This window comes from Manis javanica, chromosome 6 (assembly GCF_040802235.1).
Source record: "Manis javanica isolate MJ-LG chromosome 6, MJ_LKY, whole genome shotgun sequence".
NCBI lineage: Eukaryota > Metazoa > Chordata > Mammalia > Pholidota > Manidae > Manis > Manis javanica.
In genome coordinates this window covers 147,824,806-147,842,554 of record NC_133161.1, presented here as the reverse complement: position 1 = coordinate 147,842,554, position 17,749 = coordinate 147,824,806, and the positions used below count along the sequence as shown (strand labels likewise).

General features: G+C 47.3%; 1 protein-coding gene across 7 annotated transcripts in view; it reads right to left on the bottom strand.

The window, feature by feature from the left end:
• The window catches only part of CADM1 (cell adhesion molecule 1), a 309,393-nt gene that overhangs the window by 36,140 nt on the left and 255,504 nt on the right, over positions 1–17,749 (bottom strand). For all 7 annotated transcript variants that reach the window (XM_036992727.2, XM_036992728.2, XM_036992730.2 and 4 more), the window contains 4 exons: positions 17,142–17,279; positions 15,049–15,207; positions 3,633–3,732; positions 581–753 (listed from right to left, as the gene is read on the bottom strand). In XM_036992727.2, coding sequence (XP_036848622.1) covers positions 581–753; positions 3,633–3,732; positions 15,049–15,207; positions 17,142–17,279 — 570 coding nt within the window. The remainder of the gene's footprint in view (positions 1–580; positions 754–3,632; positions 3,733–15,048; positions 15,208–17,141; positions 17,280–17,749) is intronic.

Here is a 17,749-nt window from a genome sequence, read left to right as displayed (position 1 = left end):
TGTCGATCAGAGAACGATATTCATGATAGTATGCTTTAATAAATCTGTAAGAAGATGTTAAGACAACAGACCAAAAAAGCATTTGCATCTAAAGCAGCAGCTGTAGTGGTTCATGTGCCTTCCCAGAACCTTACACTTTTCCCCAAGTATTTACTGGCACGCAGCATCTTCTGGGATGTAACAGCTTCCTGCTCAGACTAGGATGGTTCTGTTCATCAAAATGCTAGCTGACTCTATCGTAGGAAAATACCAGTGGGAATAAACTTTTTGAGCTAAAATGCCACTAATTGGTACGGCTGCATTTTGGCGTTATTTCTAACACAATCTCCATAGCCTGTGCCCGAGGACACAGCTTTCCTATTCAGCAGGACCAGAGGCGGTGATTCGGTGGGAAATGCCCACAATTAGAGGGTGAGAAGGGAAAGCTGCTGCCCCCTAGGTGAAGACACCGGGGCCCACCTCGGGTCAGACTTCTCTAAGGCCTTGAGGGAAGGAAGCTGTTTTATGGTTTTCAACCTGACTGGCAGCTCTGGGAGGGCATCGCGAGCTTGGCTGAGGAGTGTCCCACCCTCTCACGTACCGTATACATACAGCATGTAGTCCGAATGTGCTTTGCCCACCACATTTGAGGCCTCGCAGCGGTAGGTACCATTATCTGTTTTGTTTAGGTTGTTGATGAACAAGTTGGGCCCGGACAGCACGGCGTGTTGAGGCATTTCATCATCGACTCTCATCCAAGTTACCATCACAGGCCTGCAGAGCAAAGGGGAGAGACACAGGTCGTATTATCACCTCCCACCAGGATGTCTGCGTCCGACTTCTCCCCCATGCATTAAATGAGTCACATGCAGGGTGACACGATTAAAGAGGACCGACTGCAGGTATTTTAAGATCATGGAATTACAACTGCGAAGTCTCCAAAAATCTGTCTGGAATATAATTTTTCTTAAACATCATCAGGTGTTGAAAAATCTTCAACAAACCACTAGTGAGAGTCTCATTATTTCCAATTCATCTTCAACAAATCAGCAAATAAACCAATGTGCCTTCTTTTCATGCCCTGCTGTGTGGTTTCACAGCAATTCAGACAGGACAGGGCTCACCCATTGTTAATCACCTCATTAATTAGGGAAAAAAATCAAATTCTTGGCTAGTGATACATGCATTCATCTGACGGTTACTCACATACCAGGACACCTGCATAGATGCCACTTGTGATATTTAAAAGGATTTTGGGTTTCACAAACAGGAATGGATTTCTACATCTGAACAGCGCTTTCCTTTGACCTCCGGTGTCTAAAAAGCCACCTCTTCTCATTCTGGAAAGATGGAATCCCTTCCCCTACTGCTGACCTGCTTTTTCCAAGAGGCTGCCGCGCCCTCAGGTGCACAGTCTGCCATATCTCTGTGCTCCTTGGCAAAATGCCTGCCTGCACCAGCTCTCCAAGGACTACACGACCCCATCCCTGCCGGGTGCATCTCTGCCCAGGCTGCTTGGCACGGCATCTGCTCATCAGAGGCAAGTTTGCTATCGTTCACAGAACCACATTTGTAAAAAGCAAATTTCCCAAGACGCTCCAGAGTCAAAATGACACATGCATGGTCTCCTTCAAACTCACTGAACTTAAGGCTCCCCCTCCTCAAGAGGCCTCCCTCGGCCTCCTCTGAAACCAAGGCCATGTCCAGGGTGTGGCTGCAACTTTCACTGTAGGTGAGGGCAACACAGACGGGCGCACAGAAGTGCCTCTAGGACATGAAGACACCCCGGCTTAATGACGGGTGAACACCCAAGCTCACCCTGTCAGGGAGCATTCGGTCTTCAAATGTTACGTGAAGTTATTATAATTTTTCTTTAATTACACATGGGTTTGTCATCACAGCCCAGTAAATTACTTAAGGATTAGTCCTGCATACGTCCCCCTTGCAGGCGACGGCAAATGGGTCTGCCTAGCAGAGACCCGACGCCCTGCTGCTTGACAGCTGAAACAGTCAGAGGGGTGAGCGCTGAGAATATTCACAACATTTAATGGCAAGTTAAATTACCATTTTTATGGTAAGCAATTTCTTGCGAAAATAAATAGGTAATACGCTAGGAGGGACAGCAGCAGCTTGATGCACGCTGGCTCGTACAACCAACACCCGCGCCTGTTTGGGGAACAAACGCCCTCTCCGGCCCAAACGTCCTGGACGAAACATGCAATTTACGGTGCCCACGGCACAGTCAGCTGAACACAGTACAGAAACAAAATACAGGTCAGCAAGCCATACCCTGTAAAGGCGGTTGATGTGGCTCAATACAGGTGCTGCCAGTGGCAAGGGGCCGGTGAGGGTTTCCCCTCCGCGGGACCGCCCCGGAGGCAGAGCGCACGGCTCCCGGGGGCGCAACTTGCAGCGCCCAGGGCCCAAGGCGCCGCACCTGCCACCTGCCGCAGCGCGCGCGAGGGGACAGGGGCCGCCCAAACCACCGCCCACCACCGGAGACACGCGGACGAGCACCAACACCGGCGCCTTCTTCCTAAACGTCATCTCTCAACCTCCGAAAGGCTGGAGCGGGGAGAGGCGAATCCCGGCCCACGGAGGCGAGGCCGAGGCCGGGACGGCCCGGCAGGGCGCACAGAGCACCGGCGGCCGGGCCCCTGCTGTCCCGGGGCACCCTCTCCGCACACTCCTGGGGAGGGGTGTGAGGATGCCCGGGAGGCCAGGGCATAGAGACTCATCAGGACGCCTGTTAGCAGAACTCCGCGAGGAAACAGCTCACAGTGCACGGACAGCAGAGGGCGCTCGCCGCCGACGGGGCAACAAGGTTTGAGGGCTCTGGTCCCAACACTGACCTGACGTTTCGTTTTATGAGCCCGTGGATTTTCTTCCCTAAGAAACGGTTAAAACCTATCTTCACTGTAGCAGGAAGGCGAGAGAAAGGTCCCTTTCTCCTCAAACTAAACTGAGTAATACCTGAAGTGGTTCCGTCGCATGGCTATTCTGCCATATTACTGATGACAGATGCAATTGCTCGAATTCAGGACCATCCGTTTAGTGGCGGCAAGTGAAGTGGTGTCTTTGTACTTTTCAATAAAGTGAGGGTGTTCATCAGCTTCTGGCACATACACACGTGTTCCCTGAGAACAGCTCCGGAACCAGTCCTGACTAACAAAACTATCGCTAGGAGTCACTGTTCCTCGCGGAAAGAAGGAGAATTAAAGGAAGGGAAAGTCTGTTTGCCCACAGCTGGCCCTCAACGCAGCAGCTCCATTTAAATCTGAAAACCATCTTTGCAGCAGCTCAGACATTAACACACAGGGTAGCAGATACATCATTGGATTGTGGGCCCACTAAAATGTATTAGAATTATTTTGTATGTGAGAGAGAAAATAGTTCTGACAATCATGTTGATGATAAAATAGAATTAGGTGAGATTTCAATCTCAGCTGGCATTTCATTTTTTCTACCAATGCTGACCATTAAGAACCACAGATATTTATTCCCCTTTTCACTGAATAGTGTTTATTTCCTGAAAAAACCTCCCATCCTTTACAGCTAGAGACAGGTGACAGGCCAGTGAGTTGTGAATGCATCTCTCTGTTGTGACATTTACTGCCGCCGACCCTCTGCCAACCTTGGCCTTCAGAACTTACTGGGGCTTCCCGATGGCTTCGCATGTTAACTCAAGCGCGTCCCCTTCCCGGGTTAGGCCTTGTAGAGGGTAAGTCATCTGAATATGCACTTGAGGCTTATCTGTGTGACAACACAAAGCATAATGTTTAGCAAATGATATCATCAGGCAAAGTCAGGCTTGCTCGCTGCCACCAACCCCACGCTTCCAGCGCCCACTCCCTCCCCAGCCTCATGTCTTCAGTAACATCTTTCTAATTAGCTAGTAATCCTGGCATTTGCTCAAATTAAATTGACTAATAACTCTAAGGAGTGAACCGCCAACAGATAAGAGATGCATAAGCCAACTGCCAGCATCAAACATTTCCTGTGAAATACCATTTTGTTGCATTGAAGTTTATCTCCAAACTCACTCAAGCTAAAGGAAACTCATTTGCCTTCATGCTGAGGTGAAGCCACAGATATTTGTGGTGCTCGGAATTGATACATTGTATCATACATCATATCTTACTAAGTGACAATAAGTTGTGACACTGCATATTAATAAGTTTGCCTTTTCTATGCTTGTTTTCAAATGGAAAAGGCAAAACTGAATTTCACTCAAAGGCTTTAAGAATAAAGAATTGGGAGGGCTTGGGGCCCCTTAGGAAACACTGAAGTCTCAATGTAAACATACAAGGAAGGAAGGAAACAGGCACTGAGAGCCTCTATGGTGGGACCACCCTAGGGTGGACTAAGTTCAGCTTCAGGGACGAGAGTGCTGATACCCAGAGGATTAAGTGCTCATCTGAGGCCACAGAGGGAACTCAGTAAGAGAGAGCCCAGGGAACGTACGCTGGGAGGGGTTTCCGATTCAAAATCACGTTTCCCAGTGGCAATCCCCCATTAAACCCAAGTACAGCTTCCTAATGTGGTGGAGTGCTTACGTATTCTTAGTTCTACTAGCTACCTAAAAACTGTGTGTGAGTTTGTGGAGGAGTGGGTGTGAGAGATGAATGATGGGGGGGTTGCATACAGGGAGTAGGGAGGGAAGAGGCAGGGCTGGAATTAACGTGGATACAAATACAGTTACAAGTCAAGCCTGAATGGAACTGGGAGTTTTTTTTTATACCTGTGCTCAACTAACAAGCCATTAATTGATAAATCAGTCTTTTCATTTAACTCCGTGGCTCTATAAATGTATATTTTTGGAAATGCACCCAAGAGTGATAAATGTAAGAGGGCAAGACACCAGTGAACTGAAAGGTCAAAGCAATTTCCGTAACTTTAGTTCCTCAGACAATCACGCTACCTAACAGCAGCCCCTTGGCCTTTGACAAGCAGCGTTTATTAACATTCATCCTATGGAATAAGGGGGAAGGCTCACCCAGGCTCACCCTGCACACAGCCGAATGGGCTGCACACGGGAGCCCTCTCGGGGTCCCTTCCACGATGCGTGTTTATAGTCTCGTGGCAATTGTATATCTTCCTCTGATGTCTCCCAGAACCATGTCGCATTCAAAACCTCTTAAGAAGACCTTGTACATCAATGTGCACCACACATTGTGAATGGGTCAGGCTTTCCGAGAAGCTGAGTCACATGCCAGGGAACGTAAGCTAACAGGCTCAGAGGCTCCAGCTTGTGAATTAGGCCTTTCAAGTGTATCATGTTCTATTCTTGGACTCCGGCAAAGGAAATGTCCAAGAGCAAGACAGCGCAGAGGCTTCCAGACACTGGTGGGGGGCTGGCAAGGCAGCCATTACAGAAAGGCAGGAAGTACTCATACGGGACAAAGAGGATGACCGTGGATGAGGGCTGGCTGCTAGGTGGAAGGTCAGGGAACCCTCCTTCGACAGCTAGACTGTAACCTAGGCTAACTTCAACCACTGGGGGAAGCAGGTCGGTTGGTCTATTATTCTTGGTGGTATAACACAAAGCTAGTTGGTGAAGTTTATTAAAAACAAACACAGGATACAAAAGAAAGTAATGGGAGAAGGTTATGCCACAGAAACCCAGACAACCGAAGTCCTGCTCCCTTACAGCGCGTGTCCAGAGCAGCTCATATGGGCTCCTGGTCAGGGTACCAACGGGCCACGAGCAAGGCTGATTTAAAGGCCAAAATTTGGGCTGAAATGTAACATTTGCTTACAGGTTAATCTCTGATCCACGGAAGGGCTCCATTTTCCATGCATTGCTGACTTTGGACCATTAATTGAGGCGAAGCAGAATGCTTGCTGGCTTATGCGGAAGGTTTTTTGTTTTTATTTTTCCCTTGTATAATTTACAAGCTAACAGGGCCTATTTTTCAGTACAGTGTACTAAGGATTTTACATACTCAGCTTCCATTAACAATAAAGAGAGTGTTGAAAATCTAACCCGCCTTGCCTTTTCAGTACCACTGAGTTTGTTTAGTTAAGTGCTTCATGTTACTATTGGCTATTTACCAGTTGTCAATTACTCACATAAATTAGGAAGAACAAGCTGGAACTTATGTTAAAAAAAAAAATCATATACTAAAGCCACAGAAAATGGCACTTTCAATTTCGGTAATTAATTTTCCCAATTTACTCTTTAGATTTCTGGAGAAATGTCTACCATCTACTTTTGGGTGCAGCTGCCACAGTTACCTTGCTAGCTGGCTGAAAACGTAAACATTAATCCTGCTTGTATTATACAGAAAAACATCCTCCTCCTCTGTTGACACATGCTGTGTCTACAGGCATTTGTCTGACTGTGGGCAGCCAACCATCTCCACACCCAGTCTAGAGACCAAAACCAAAGCGGGTCTTTGTGCCAAGATATCCCTGGGTGAAGAAACTTAAAAACACATCCTGTTCCCTTTTGTCTGCCCTGAAAGCAGAATTCAAGTATTCTCAACGGGTGGACTAGACGCCCAGGGATTCCCCTGGCACCTCTGCAATTCAGGAATACTATGTCTTCCCAGGAAGATCCTGACTGTAGTATGCGTATGTCAAAATGCGAACAATTCAGATGGCTGGCTGAATAGCCCAGAGCTCATCATTTATATTTTAATTATGTTCATAAATCAAATGTTATATAACCCACCAAACCTTTCCTGAGACAGACCCAGACTCCAAGATTTATTTTTAAGTAATGAGGTAAGCCCAGTACATTTTCTCGGTGATCATTTGATGCCTCGGCTGGTGTTGTAAGGCACAAGGCGAAAAGCCAGATGACGCTTTCTGCCCAAGTGCAGTAACTGTCGAGAAATGATCGCTCAGAATGGCTTAATGTCATTATCAAATGGAACTGCTACATAAAAATAAGAGGAAGAGTTAGGTCTGCCCACTCAGGGAACACTACAGTCACAGAGAACGCACCACCGACAGCCAGTCAATGAGGTTGTGGGCTCTGACACTCACGATACATGGTAGTGTTTTTAAAACCCCGTAAAAGACATGCAGCAAAACTGCTATGCAGACAAAATTCGTTCATTAGTCAGAGTCGCAGAGGGTTAATACTAGGAGGCTTTAGGTCACGCTCCAGCAGCACCCACTTAGAAAGTAGTATGAGAATGACATTCTGATCTGATGAGACTTTAAATGTGCTCTGCTCTATAAACGGAAAAAAAATATATAAAAGGAAACTCCTGAAGAGGTTACAGTGGCTTGCTGGCAGATTACAATTGGTTTCATGCCAGTCTGACCTTGCACCACATTCTATGATCTTTTCAGAAGATGAACTCGAGACTCTGTAACCTGTATTTCACTTTCCCATGTAAATGAAAAGCCACAGTTCTCTTCTCTCTAGATCACAACACTAACACATCAGGTCTTCACATGTTTTATTTCAGGAAAGGTATGTTGCCATTTCCTTGTGTCTGGAATGCCATCCTTCCTGTGTGCCAGACAAGAGTGGAGCTGTGCTAAGGGCAAGTGTCCCTGACACCCCAGGAGGAGACCAATCACCCTGGGTGATCCTGACACTTGCCCGCTCTGGAAGTCCTTAATCAGGGCAGTGGGCAGCAAAAGTTCCTTGAAGTGCTGACTGCAAGCAGGCCCTTGGCATGGAGTGCAAATCTTCTCCTGCAACTGCATTTGGGACACAGGCAAATTCATGTCCCTTTCTAGATCTTATCCACTGTTTACCCAGCATTTTATCCAATATTCTGTAACACTGGTTGCAGTGGGGCTGGGTGCCTGTACAGCAGGTGCTAATGGTTTCAGGGACAACTCAAAAGCAGCATGAGCCTGGAGGGCTCGGAGCAGCGGGGAGGGGGCCCAGGCCAGCACCTGTGCATCCAGGTGGGGAAGCTCTGACTGAAGCGAGTGCCAATCCTGGAGGATTTCTGTGTTTGAGGAGCGCAACCATGCAAAGATTAACCTGAGATTTGGTTGAGTAGTAGGGGCTGTTTGAGCTCAAAGCAAGATCAACTCCTACAACATGGCTGTCTAAGTGGCTGGGAGAGGCCGGCTTCGGGAGGGTGATGTTCAGTAACACAAGGGATGGGACTGGCTGGAGATCAGTCACTCCGAGTTCTCAGAGAAGTTGAAGAGAACATCTTGCAAAAGTCTGCTGTCAATTGTCATACTACATTCATGCATCATCTTTGCTGCCATTTATGTTGTCTGCTCACAAGGTGAAGGACCTCCTGCTGTTACATCTGTTGTATGAATCGAAGCACATCAACTGCGTTTCTTGAGGGGGCTGAGCTATTATGAGTGGGATGAGTCAAACCTGGTGGGCCTGATGTGGGACCCAAGAGCACGTGCCACATTCCCAGAGCACAGTGCAATTTCCTCTGTTGCAACTTGCAAGTAGTTATGTGGATATTGAAATTACTGTTTACTCAATAGAAATCAATTTTTATCCTGTGATGTTGAAGCAGGGAGGTTATGTTTCTAGTGTTTTTTAAATGGACTGCACCCTCGCACAGCACTTTTCTGTATTTTTAAGAAAACTTCAAAATTTGAAAATAGACACTGGGCAAGAAAATCCATATAAGATTTTCTGCACAAGAATGTTAGCTCTGTAATAAGAATATTTTTTTGTAACCCTGGTACCTAGAATAGTGCCAAGGTGCCTGGTATGCAGTAGGCATTTGATCCATATTTACCAAATGAATGAGAAAGTGGAGAAATATTGGGGCATGGGCTTCCACTCCAAACTTTGCTTCCGATTAAAAAAAAAAAATCAGGCCATGAATATATCTTAGTTCTTATAAGACAAACTAGGTACATAGGAAATTTCAAGAGTTTATCTGGGCGTATGCCAACTGGAATAGGACACTACACATTTATTTAGCATTTCTGGTGTATCTCAAGATGGCATCTTAAGGGGAATCCCAGAAGATGTCTGGCCGTTCTTTTTAGATTTTTAGATGCCAGCTTCCCCACCTTTTAACCTTCCACAGAATCAAACCTGACCTTGAGTTAAAAACCATTAAGAATGCACATTAGCAGACCAGTTTCACGAGGCAGGTATTCAGACAGCCACACACACAGACACACCTTTCCCAAATACCTGCAGCCAGACAGGGAGATGTGGGCACACAGGCCTCGTTCTACAGGGCAGGGCAGCAGCCACGGCCTTCTTCCCCTGAGGGTCATGTCGTTCAGCTCCTGCTCACCGCGCATTTGGCCCAATATTTACTTTCTGTTTTTGAATGCTGGTTACTCGGCCTCCTGCCCCCTTGGGTGCTGCAGAACGCCCAGCGACTTACAGGTCAGGAGCACCAGGCGCTCGGGCCCACCGCTCCCGTGATGGCACCAGAAATGATGGGTTAAAACACTGGTTTGAACTGGGGCGTTGGGGGAGCTCCCCATGCCTTGATTATTTTTCATGAGGAATGATAACTTCCCTGAGACTCAATTCACTGGTTACAAAAATAGAAGAAAGGGAAAGTGGGGGGAGGAGCATATTCCTTTGTAAAGAAAGGGAGCAGGCGCGAGTCCAGGGGCCGCAGAGAGGCCGAGGAGGTGTGCGGAGGCGGCCAACAGAGGCCGTGCGGCCCGCGGGGCACCGAAGCCCAAGCTGGAGTCGCCGCGGGCCCAGAGGGCAGCACAGACCAGGGAGGGCGCCTGCCGCGGCTGTAGCCCTCGGACAGGGTCCTTCCCCGGCTCCTGTCGGCGGGCGTTAGTTTGGCCAAGCAGAGAGAAACAGGCCAGATGTGAGTGAGACCTTCAGCTCCGGGGCTCTGAAGAACACGGCCTGGGGACAGAACTGGCGGGAGAAGGGCGTGCCCCGGGGCTGCTGCGAGGCCGGCTCACCCTCCACTCCCAACAGGAAGGACTTTCCAGTTTCCAGGCTTTCGTCCCTCGCGCTGCGGGGCACCATTCACCCGGGGGAGAGACGTTTACTTTGGCTCAGATAAAGAAGAGGTTTTGATCATCTCCTCCGTGCCCAAGGTTCTCTCGATTGAGGGAATGAAAGAAATCACCTCGCCTTCCCCGGACCTTGGCTGAACAGGAATATGGATTCACAAAATACCTGGCTACGCGGCATCCATAAAACTCATTCTGAAAATGATGCCGGCGTGTCAGATGGCGATTAGAGGAGGGAAAGCGGTCAGACACACCCATTTCTGGAGGCCTTGTTTTCATTTTCCCTTCCTAAGCTCAAGTTTTTTTTTTTTACAAATACACACACACACAAAGCCCTCAAAAGATAAGGATTTTTGCAAAACATTTTAAAGGGCCAGGCTGTGATGGGGAGAGCAGAAGACACAGCAGTAATTCAAGAGCTCCAGACTGGCCTCGGCCCAGAGCAAGGCTTCCCTCTTTGCAAGGCCATCTGGATTCCAGACCGAGGGTCACCACTTTTCTGTGAAGTCCCAGCTTATGTTCCTCTGGGTTGCCACCTTGATGCTGTTTAAACAGTTTCCTTTTAATGCTCAGACACTGAGGTGTTCTCATTTAAACGGGCTTTTATTTGAGAAGAGTGCGGTTCCCTCACATCCGGAGCTACAATCGTATCACAGTCTAGCTAATCAGCCGTGCTGTAAATCTGAGCGACACTGTGTACACACACATCCCAAAGAAAAAAAATGTGCAGAACTTAGGGTCAGACGGCTCTGAACATTAAAAAGCCTCTCTCCACCTAGCAGTTCAGGAAAGGTAGCTTTGAATTCCAGCTCCTGAGCATATTTATTTTCCATTTTAAGCATTTAACTGCATGCTGCTGCCATATCCTTGCTGGGTCTCAGAAGGAAAGCCCGGAAACCGAGAGTCCTACTGTATGCTCTTCATTCCCAGCAACGTTCCTATGAGAAAACCTTATTAATGAGCTTGCAAACAAGCACCCAACAGGGAAATGTCACAAACAAGAGTGGCTAATGCCCCAGAAAATCAAATAACTGAACACTTGGCTGATGGTGGTTGCCTTTCATATTTGTGATAAAAAAAATGGATGGGGGGGGGACTTTAATTCACTAATTCTGAAGGGGTCAACACCTTGCTGAACAAAACAACTCATTTACTTATGTTCAGAAATCTCCAGATGATAAATTACACTGATGTTAATCACTTCAATGCATTCTACACAATTAATATCTGTACTCACCAAAAACTTCAGGATTATTAAAAGTATGACAGCATATACATCTGGCTGATTTTTCACATAATTGGGCACAACAACATCTCCTGGTACCACAAATAAGGGTTCTAACAAACAAACGCTGCAAAATTCTGTGTTCAATTAACTAGGACTTAAATCCACAAGATGGAAGCGATTCCTGTCGTAGCCCACGCTTTGCCTTCCGTGCAGCACGGTGAAGCTCTCCTCATGCCACTCCCTGTTCTCCCGCCATAAAGTGAGCCATGTTATGGCGTGCAATGGGTAGGTTTTCTAGTATTTCATTTCCTTTAAAAAAAATAACACTTTTCTAAAGGACGTCATTTATCCAGAATTCAGACCCATCATCTGCTGTTTAACCCTGTTTGTATCCTCCTCAGTCACCATTTGTCTCAGCTTTGGTAGAAAGAGGTTCCCTGAAACCTTCACGCAGCACAACGGGTCAGGGTTGAACGAGGGGAACACATTTAATAACGATCCTATTAGGTTAATTTGCCCCCAAGGTCGTCTTACAGAGTAGGGCGATTCTTATCAGCGTCCGTGGGTGAGCCCAATATGTCCTGGCGGTAAACTAATACTTGTCACCGAAATAAGGAATCTTTGTAGGTAGCAAAGGAAAGGTCATTAAAAATTAAAAACAATATTAATTGTACATTTATTCTGATGTTCATTAGACATGTACACAGCAAATAAACATTTTATAGCTATTTTTACATAGGCTTGGTTAGATTAAAGCAACAAGGTGACTCAGAGAAAAGTCCTAAACAAGGTAAGAACAGCCTATGGGTGAGGCAGACTGACTGGTGAGCATGCCCTTAAGTAATGACGTTAGGAAAACTTTTTAGGGTAAATGGACTCCTTGAATTGTAAGCAAAATGTGAATATGTGATTTGGTTAATGTTTTTCAGGTCTACAGCCACCCAATGATTTGTAAAGAGGTTAGCGATCCCCACTTAAGAACTGCTGACTCTAAGGGTTTGAGCTGATTAAAAAATAAGGGTGGAAGGCTACTCCTCACAGGGCCTTCGGAACAATCTGGCATCCGTGCCCACTGGCTACTGAATCTCATGCATTCTCTTCTTTTCTAATAGCCACCAGGCCTGGTGCCGCCTGTCTACCAGCAGGGACTCTGCTCAGGAGGGGTGGAGCACAGCCGGCCGACCGAGAGCCTAGGGCACCTGAGGTGGAGGCTTTTGCTGCCGCACAGCTGCCGGTGCGCAAGGAGCATGCATTGCACAGTTGGTAGAAACGATATACACAAATCCAGTCTTCTCTGAAGAAGCTACTTCAGGAACTCCTGGCTGGCTCCGCAAAGCTCTCCGCCATGCTCTAGAGTGGAGGGCAGGGAACCACCAGGCCACTTTCTTGAGCGTGGAGTTATTTAAGATGCCAAACCAGACTCTAAATTCCCATTTGGATTAATAATGCTTTATAATTCTTCACCCTTTTCTACACAAGAAGACTTTTTCTCCTTATACACACTGCCCTCCAAATGGAGTACCAAGGATAAAAGATTTGTGTGACTCTCGCCGGACACAAGAAAAGGCTGTCCCACAAAAAGGTGCCGTGTTAGAGATAAAGTGATCACCAGGTGCACCTCACAGCTTGGGAAGGTGTGACAGTCACGTGCCTGCAGTTAAGGCCTAGCAATACTTTGTAAGCTTGAAGTCAAATGCATTCAGATACGGAGCTTTGTACCTTTTCTTAGAAGGACGAATGTCACTTGCATCTACAGAATGTGGAAGACGAAGCTGGTAAAGGTCATTATCAAGGCCTCCAAGGGGTAAGAGGTGCAGTGCTCAAAATATTTTGCAGGTGGGAGTTGGTGTAATTCTCTAGGTGGGGCTATACTGGTTTTCCGAGATACTCTGGGAAACTTCTAGAAGAGTTTAGGGGCCGGAACTGGGTGAATATCTACTCAGGTCTCACAGATGAGTTAATGTATTATTAAAGCTAATGGGCCCCTACAAGGAGAGTTAATGGATATTAAGTTTGCTTAAATGAATTACATATTAACAGAGTCACAAGAAACCTATCTGCCAATTTAGATAATATCTGATTATTTCTGTTTTCCCATTATAGGGGCATTACACCACAATAGTTTTAGTGATATGAAAATCGTAAGCATGATGCCCATAATGAAGCGACGTAATGAAGGAGGTGAAATGAATTAACAAGGAAAACCTGCATATGTGATGTTAAATTGAGCCAAGCTCACAAAGAGAAGGCTGGAATGGGACAGTATCTTTAATGCAACTTTTTATACCTGATTTTAGCCAAAAGGCGGAGAAGGGATTAGAAGCAATCTTTTGTAACCGCCTCTACTCCCTTCCCCTCCGGCAGTTTGAACATGTCAAACAGCCTGCAGAGGGTGAATGGCTGCCCCCAGAAGATACTTCCTCACCCTTGAACCAGTGAATGTGGTCTTATTTGGAAAAAGGGTCTTTACAGTGGAATTAAATTGAGGATTCTGAGCTGAGACCATCCTGCATTACTTGGGTGGCCGAATCCAGTCGTGAGTCTCCTCAGAGGAGACACAGAGCACAGGAGAAGGCCATGTCCGGACGGGGCAGACTGGAGGGAGGTGGCCAGAGCCAAGGGAGGCCCCAGGAAGAGGGAGGGAGGGTCCCTCCTGCAGCCCCCAGAGGGAGTGTGGCCCCGCTGACACCTCGATTCTAGACTCTGTCCTCCAGAACTGCGGAATAAACGTGGCTGCTGCAAGCCACCGAATTCGTGGTGATTCGTCATGGCAGCCCTAGGAAATTAAAGGGCGGTGCACAGAGGGTGATGCCACTCCCTCGGCAGGCACCCCACCACCGCCTTGCCAAGCACACTCCTGCGCCACGGTCACTATGCCTACTGTCATCGCCTGTAATTTTTCAGAGGCTAAATTATAGAAGCCTTTCAATAACAAGTGAGAAGCTGGCTATTTGTCCATAACCTTGTTTCAAAGATGGTTTTGTTCAGAAAACATATTTTTTTCACAGGTGCAAGAGTCCAGAGAATAGACGAGGAGGGGCATCTTCAGTCCATGGGGCAGGGCGAGTTCACCACCTCACCCACTACCCCCTCGCTTTTATTGATGAAGCCACCGAGACTGGGGCACTGATTGCAAAGAGTTCTACTGCTAAACCCAGTGTTATAACTTAAGCTAAAAATGGAAGAGACTGTGCAATTCAACACAAAATTTTATGTAAAATGGAAATAAAATCCCTTCTATAAACAAAACTCAGGATTTATGATGGCGTTACAAAAGGGGGAGGATTACCCTAAATTTTGAAGTTGGCATAGAAATGATTATAGTCAATATTCACAAAATTTAATTAATTAAGTCATGTGCTAGAGCAGATTGGAATCATTTTAAACTTTTACATTTGGGTTAAATGTAGCATTCTCAAAATCCTCATTGGCACTCTGTAACATGGCAATGTTTCAGTAAAATGATCCTTTATTTCCTACTAAGACAAGATAAAAATTCTATCTGTATTACACAAAACATATGTATTCAATAAATGGCTTCTGAAGTGTTTTTAAGCAACCGCTACTCTGTGCCCTGAAGAATAAAGTACTTGGTACTGCAAAGGTTTGAATGTGACCCCACAAAATTCCCAAGTTGGATTCCTAACGCCCCAAGTGACGGGATTAGGGGTGGGGCTTCGGGGAGGTTCTTGGATCACCGGGCGGAGCCCTCACGAATGGGGCCAGTGCCCTTAGGAAAGGGGCCCCGGAGAGCCCTCTAGCCCCTTGCACTGTATGAGGACAGAGAGGAGGGCACTCCTCAGCACACGCCGTGCCGGCACACCTTGACCTTGAGCTTCCCAGCCTCCAGGACCACTGGAAATGAATTTCTGTCATTTATAAGCTACTCAGCCTTCGGATTCTGTGACAGCAGCCAGACCGGACCAAGGACCAAGACAGGTACTCACACTGAACTTCCAGGTACCGCTGGGTCTGCAGGTTCCCGGTGACCGCAGGGTGCTCCACCTGGCAGACCACCGGGACCCCGTCGTCCTGCTTGTGCACCTTCAGCACCAGCTGGCTGGTCACAGTGTACATGTCCGACCACTCCTCCACCTCGGACTTGCCTGGCGAACACAACGCACACCGAGGAGTCGGAGGTGAGAATTCACATCACTGTTTTCATACCCTCCCCTCCTGTCCTGCCCCAACACTGCTACTTTAACAAACATGCTGGCAGACATCTGGGATAAGGGCAATCTGTGGGCAGCTAACTGAGAAAATGGTAATTTCCTACTTTTCAACCTTGCAGGACAGTATTTAATATGTATTTCAATATCACATAATACATGCTCTTTTTATTTCGATATCATACATATTCTTCTATCTCAAAACCTCCTACAACGAGGCAGCCGAAAGTCGGACCATTCTGGCATCAGGCTGATTCAGGCATTTGAGAGGAGAAGAGGTGTGCCTTTCACCCTGCAGCCCCCTGAATGTGAGACGTCCACTAGGCAGTCTCACGGCCTGAAATACCTGGACACCATCCAAATCCTGATAATTCAATCAGAACTAGAGATAGAAACAACCCCTCTGCCGACCCCCATCAGCAACAATTAAGATAAAAAGTAAATAAATGGGATTTACATCATTGAAATTGCATTTGAAATGTTTTAACTCTGCAACTTTTGGGAGACCACAAAAAAATGCAGTGGGCAGAGCAAAGGAAGACAGAGGCTTCAGGCCAGATGGGAGTTCTGTCCAAGAAGGCCCAGGAAAGGAGGCAGGCAGCCTCCAGATGGGATGCATAGGCCACGGCGGCCCCGTTCCTGGACTCAGCCCTCCCTGGGGCCCGGAGCACCATCGGCTTTTCATGTTTTGTATGTACTGGTACACATCTAATAGCTCAATTCACTTAGACAGAAAAGCAGAGGGAAAATGAGAAACTCCTTCCTTCCAAAACCGTACCCAGCAAACAGAAGATTAAAACGGAGCAATCTTTTTGAAACTTAAGCTGTTATGTATAGATTCTGTTTTCCGATATGGATTTTTATATTCCCTTTCTAAAGGGGCTTATTCTTCTTTCTGGCACTCTTTTTATGTAACAAGCACATACAGACATACAGAGCACTTATCTTGGCTCAGAGAGTATGTACAAATATTCACTCATTTCATCTTCGCCAGCATCCCACACGGTTTGCAGTATTTATATTCCTCTTAGAGGAAACCGAGACACACAGCTAGCACTTCTGCTAAGTGACCAGAGGTGTTTGGCCCCGAGCCCTTTGTCCAGGGTGCCACTTACAGGGCACCCTTGAAAAGGGGGGAATCGGAATGCTGATGGGCACAAGGAGCTTAGGACAACCGACAAGCAGAAAGGGGGCTCCGAAAGGGGACAGGCTGCACCCTTTAGCTGAAGCAGCAGCCCGAGGGCCTCGGATGGCCTGGGCTGAGGAGAGAGGAAGGGGCAGGGTTAAAGCAGTGCCCGCGCTGCCATCCCGAAACTGCAACACAGCGGGGGGGCTGACATGGGCACCCAAATACAGGTTTCCCCAGAAGGGTGGGGCCTGCAAATTCTCAACAGAAATACAATTTTTGGCCCACGTATACAGCCACTCTTGTAGGAAAGCATGCAGTCCCCATGCTGGGAAGGCAGTGAAGGTGACGCGGGCTCACCATGGGGTCAGGACTGCCTGTGCAGTGTAATGTGAGGCCCTGCAGTTCTGAGCCAGCGTGGGTCACGGGGAATGGGGATGAGAGCAAGGCCAGTGAGATCAGGGGACAGCTCTTCCTGGTCTGAAGAGCTCTGCTGACAGGTCTACTCCTTCTGCACACCTGAGCAGGCAGCTGGGATCCCATCACCACGGGCCTCAAACCACAGAGCTTCTTTTATTATGCTGTCCAGTTTGGCCTCAGAAGCACTTAATAACTGATCATAAGCCACATCTACGTGGATGTTCTTGTTTCAGGGCATGTTTTGCACTCGTCTGGGCCTCCCAGAGGCACGCCCTGCTGGAGTGCGGCGCCGACTGGCTGCGCCGGCACGGGGCTGGCGCCTCACCTTTCAGCTCCTCGTCCCCTTTGAACCACCTGATGGTGGTGGCCGGTTTGCTGGCCATGGCCGTGCAGTTGACTTCGATCTCCTCGCCTTCCACCGCAGTGTCTTTCTGGATATCAATCATCAGGTTACGTGGTGGGACTGCAAATCAAACGTGTGCTTTTTAAACACAGAATCTATTCCCGTACATATTCTCCTTTTCATTAGAATCTAGATCATTGATATCAAAACAGGACACAAATAATGGATATTCCTGATGGGAATTTAAAACAAATTGCCACCAGAGGGAAGAAAGAAGAAGTACAAAATCATCATCAGATATGGTGAATCACGCAGCATCCGTTACTTTACAGAGTTTCCCTCCCAAAGTTATCTTATAAAATGACCAGTCTCCCACTTCAAAGTTATCTGTGACCAAGTTGTAACAAAATGGGTATGGAGATTGGTCATCAGTCAGTCATTAGAAGGCTGCCCAGAAAGCAGATACAAGGTCAGGGGAGTACACACTGAGATTCTCATCCTTATCTGAAGTCTCTGAAAGGGGTATTTCTCCACAACTCAATCCTTGGATTTCAATCTTCACTTGAAAGATTCCAAAGTTCAACTGGCAA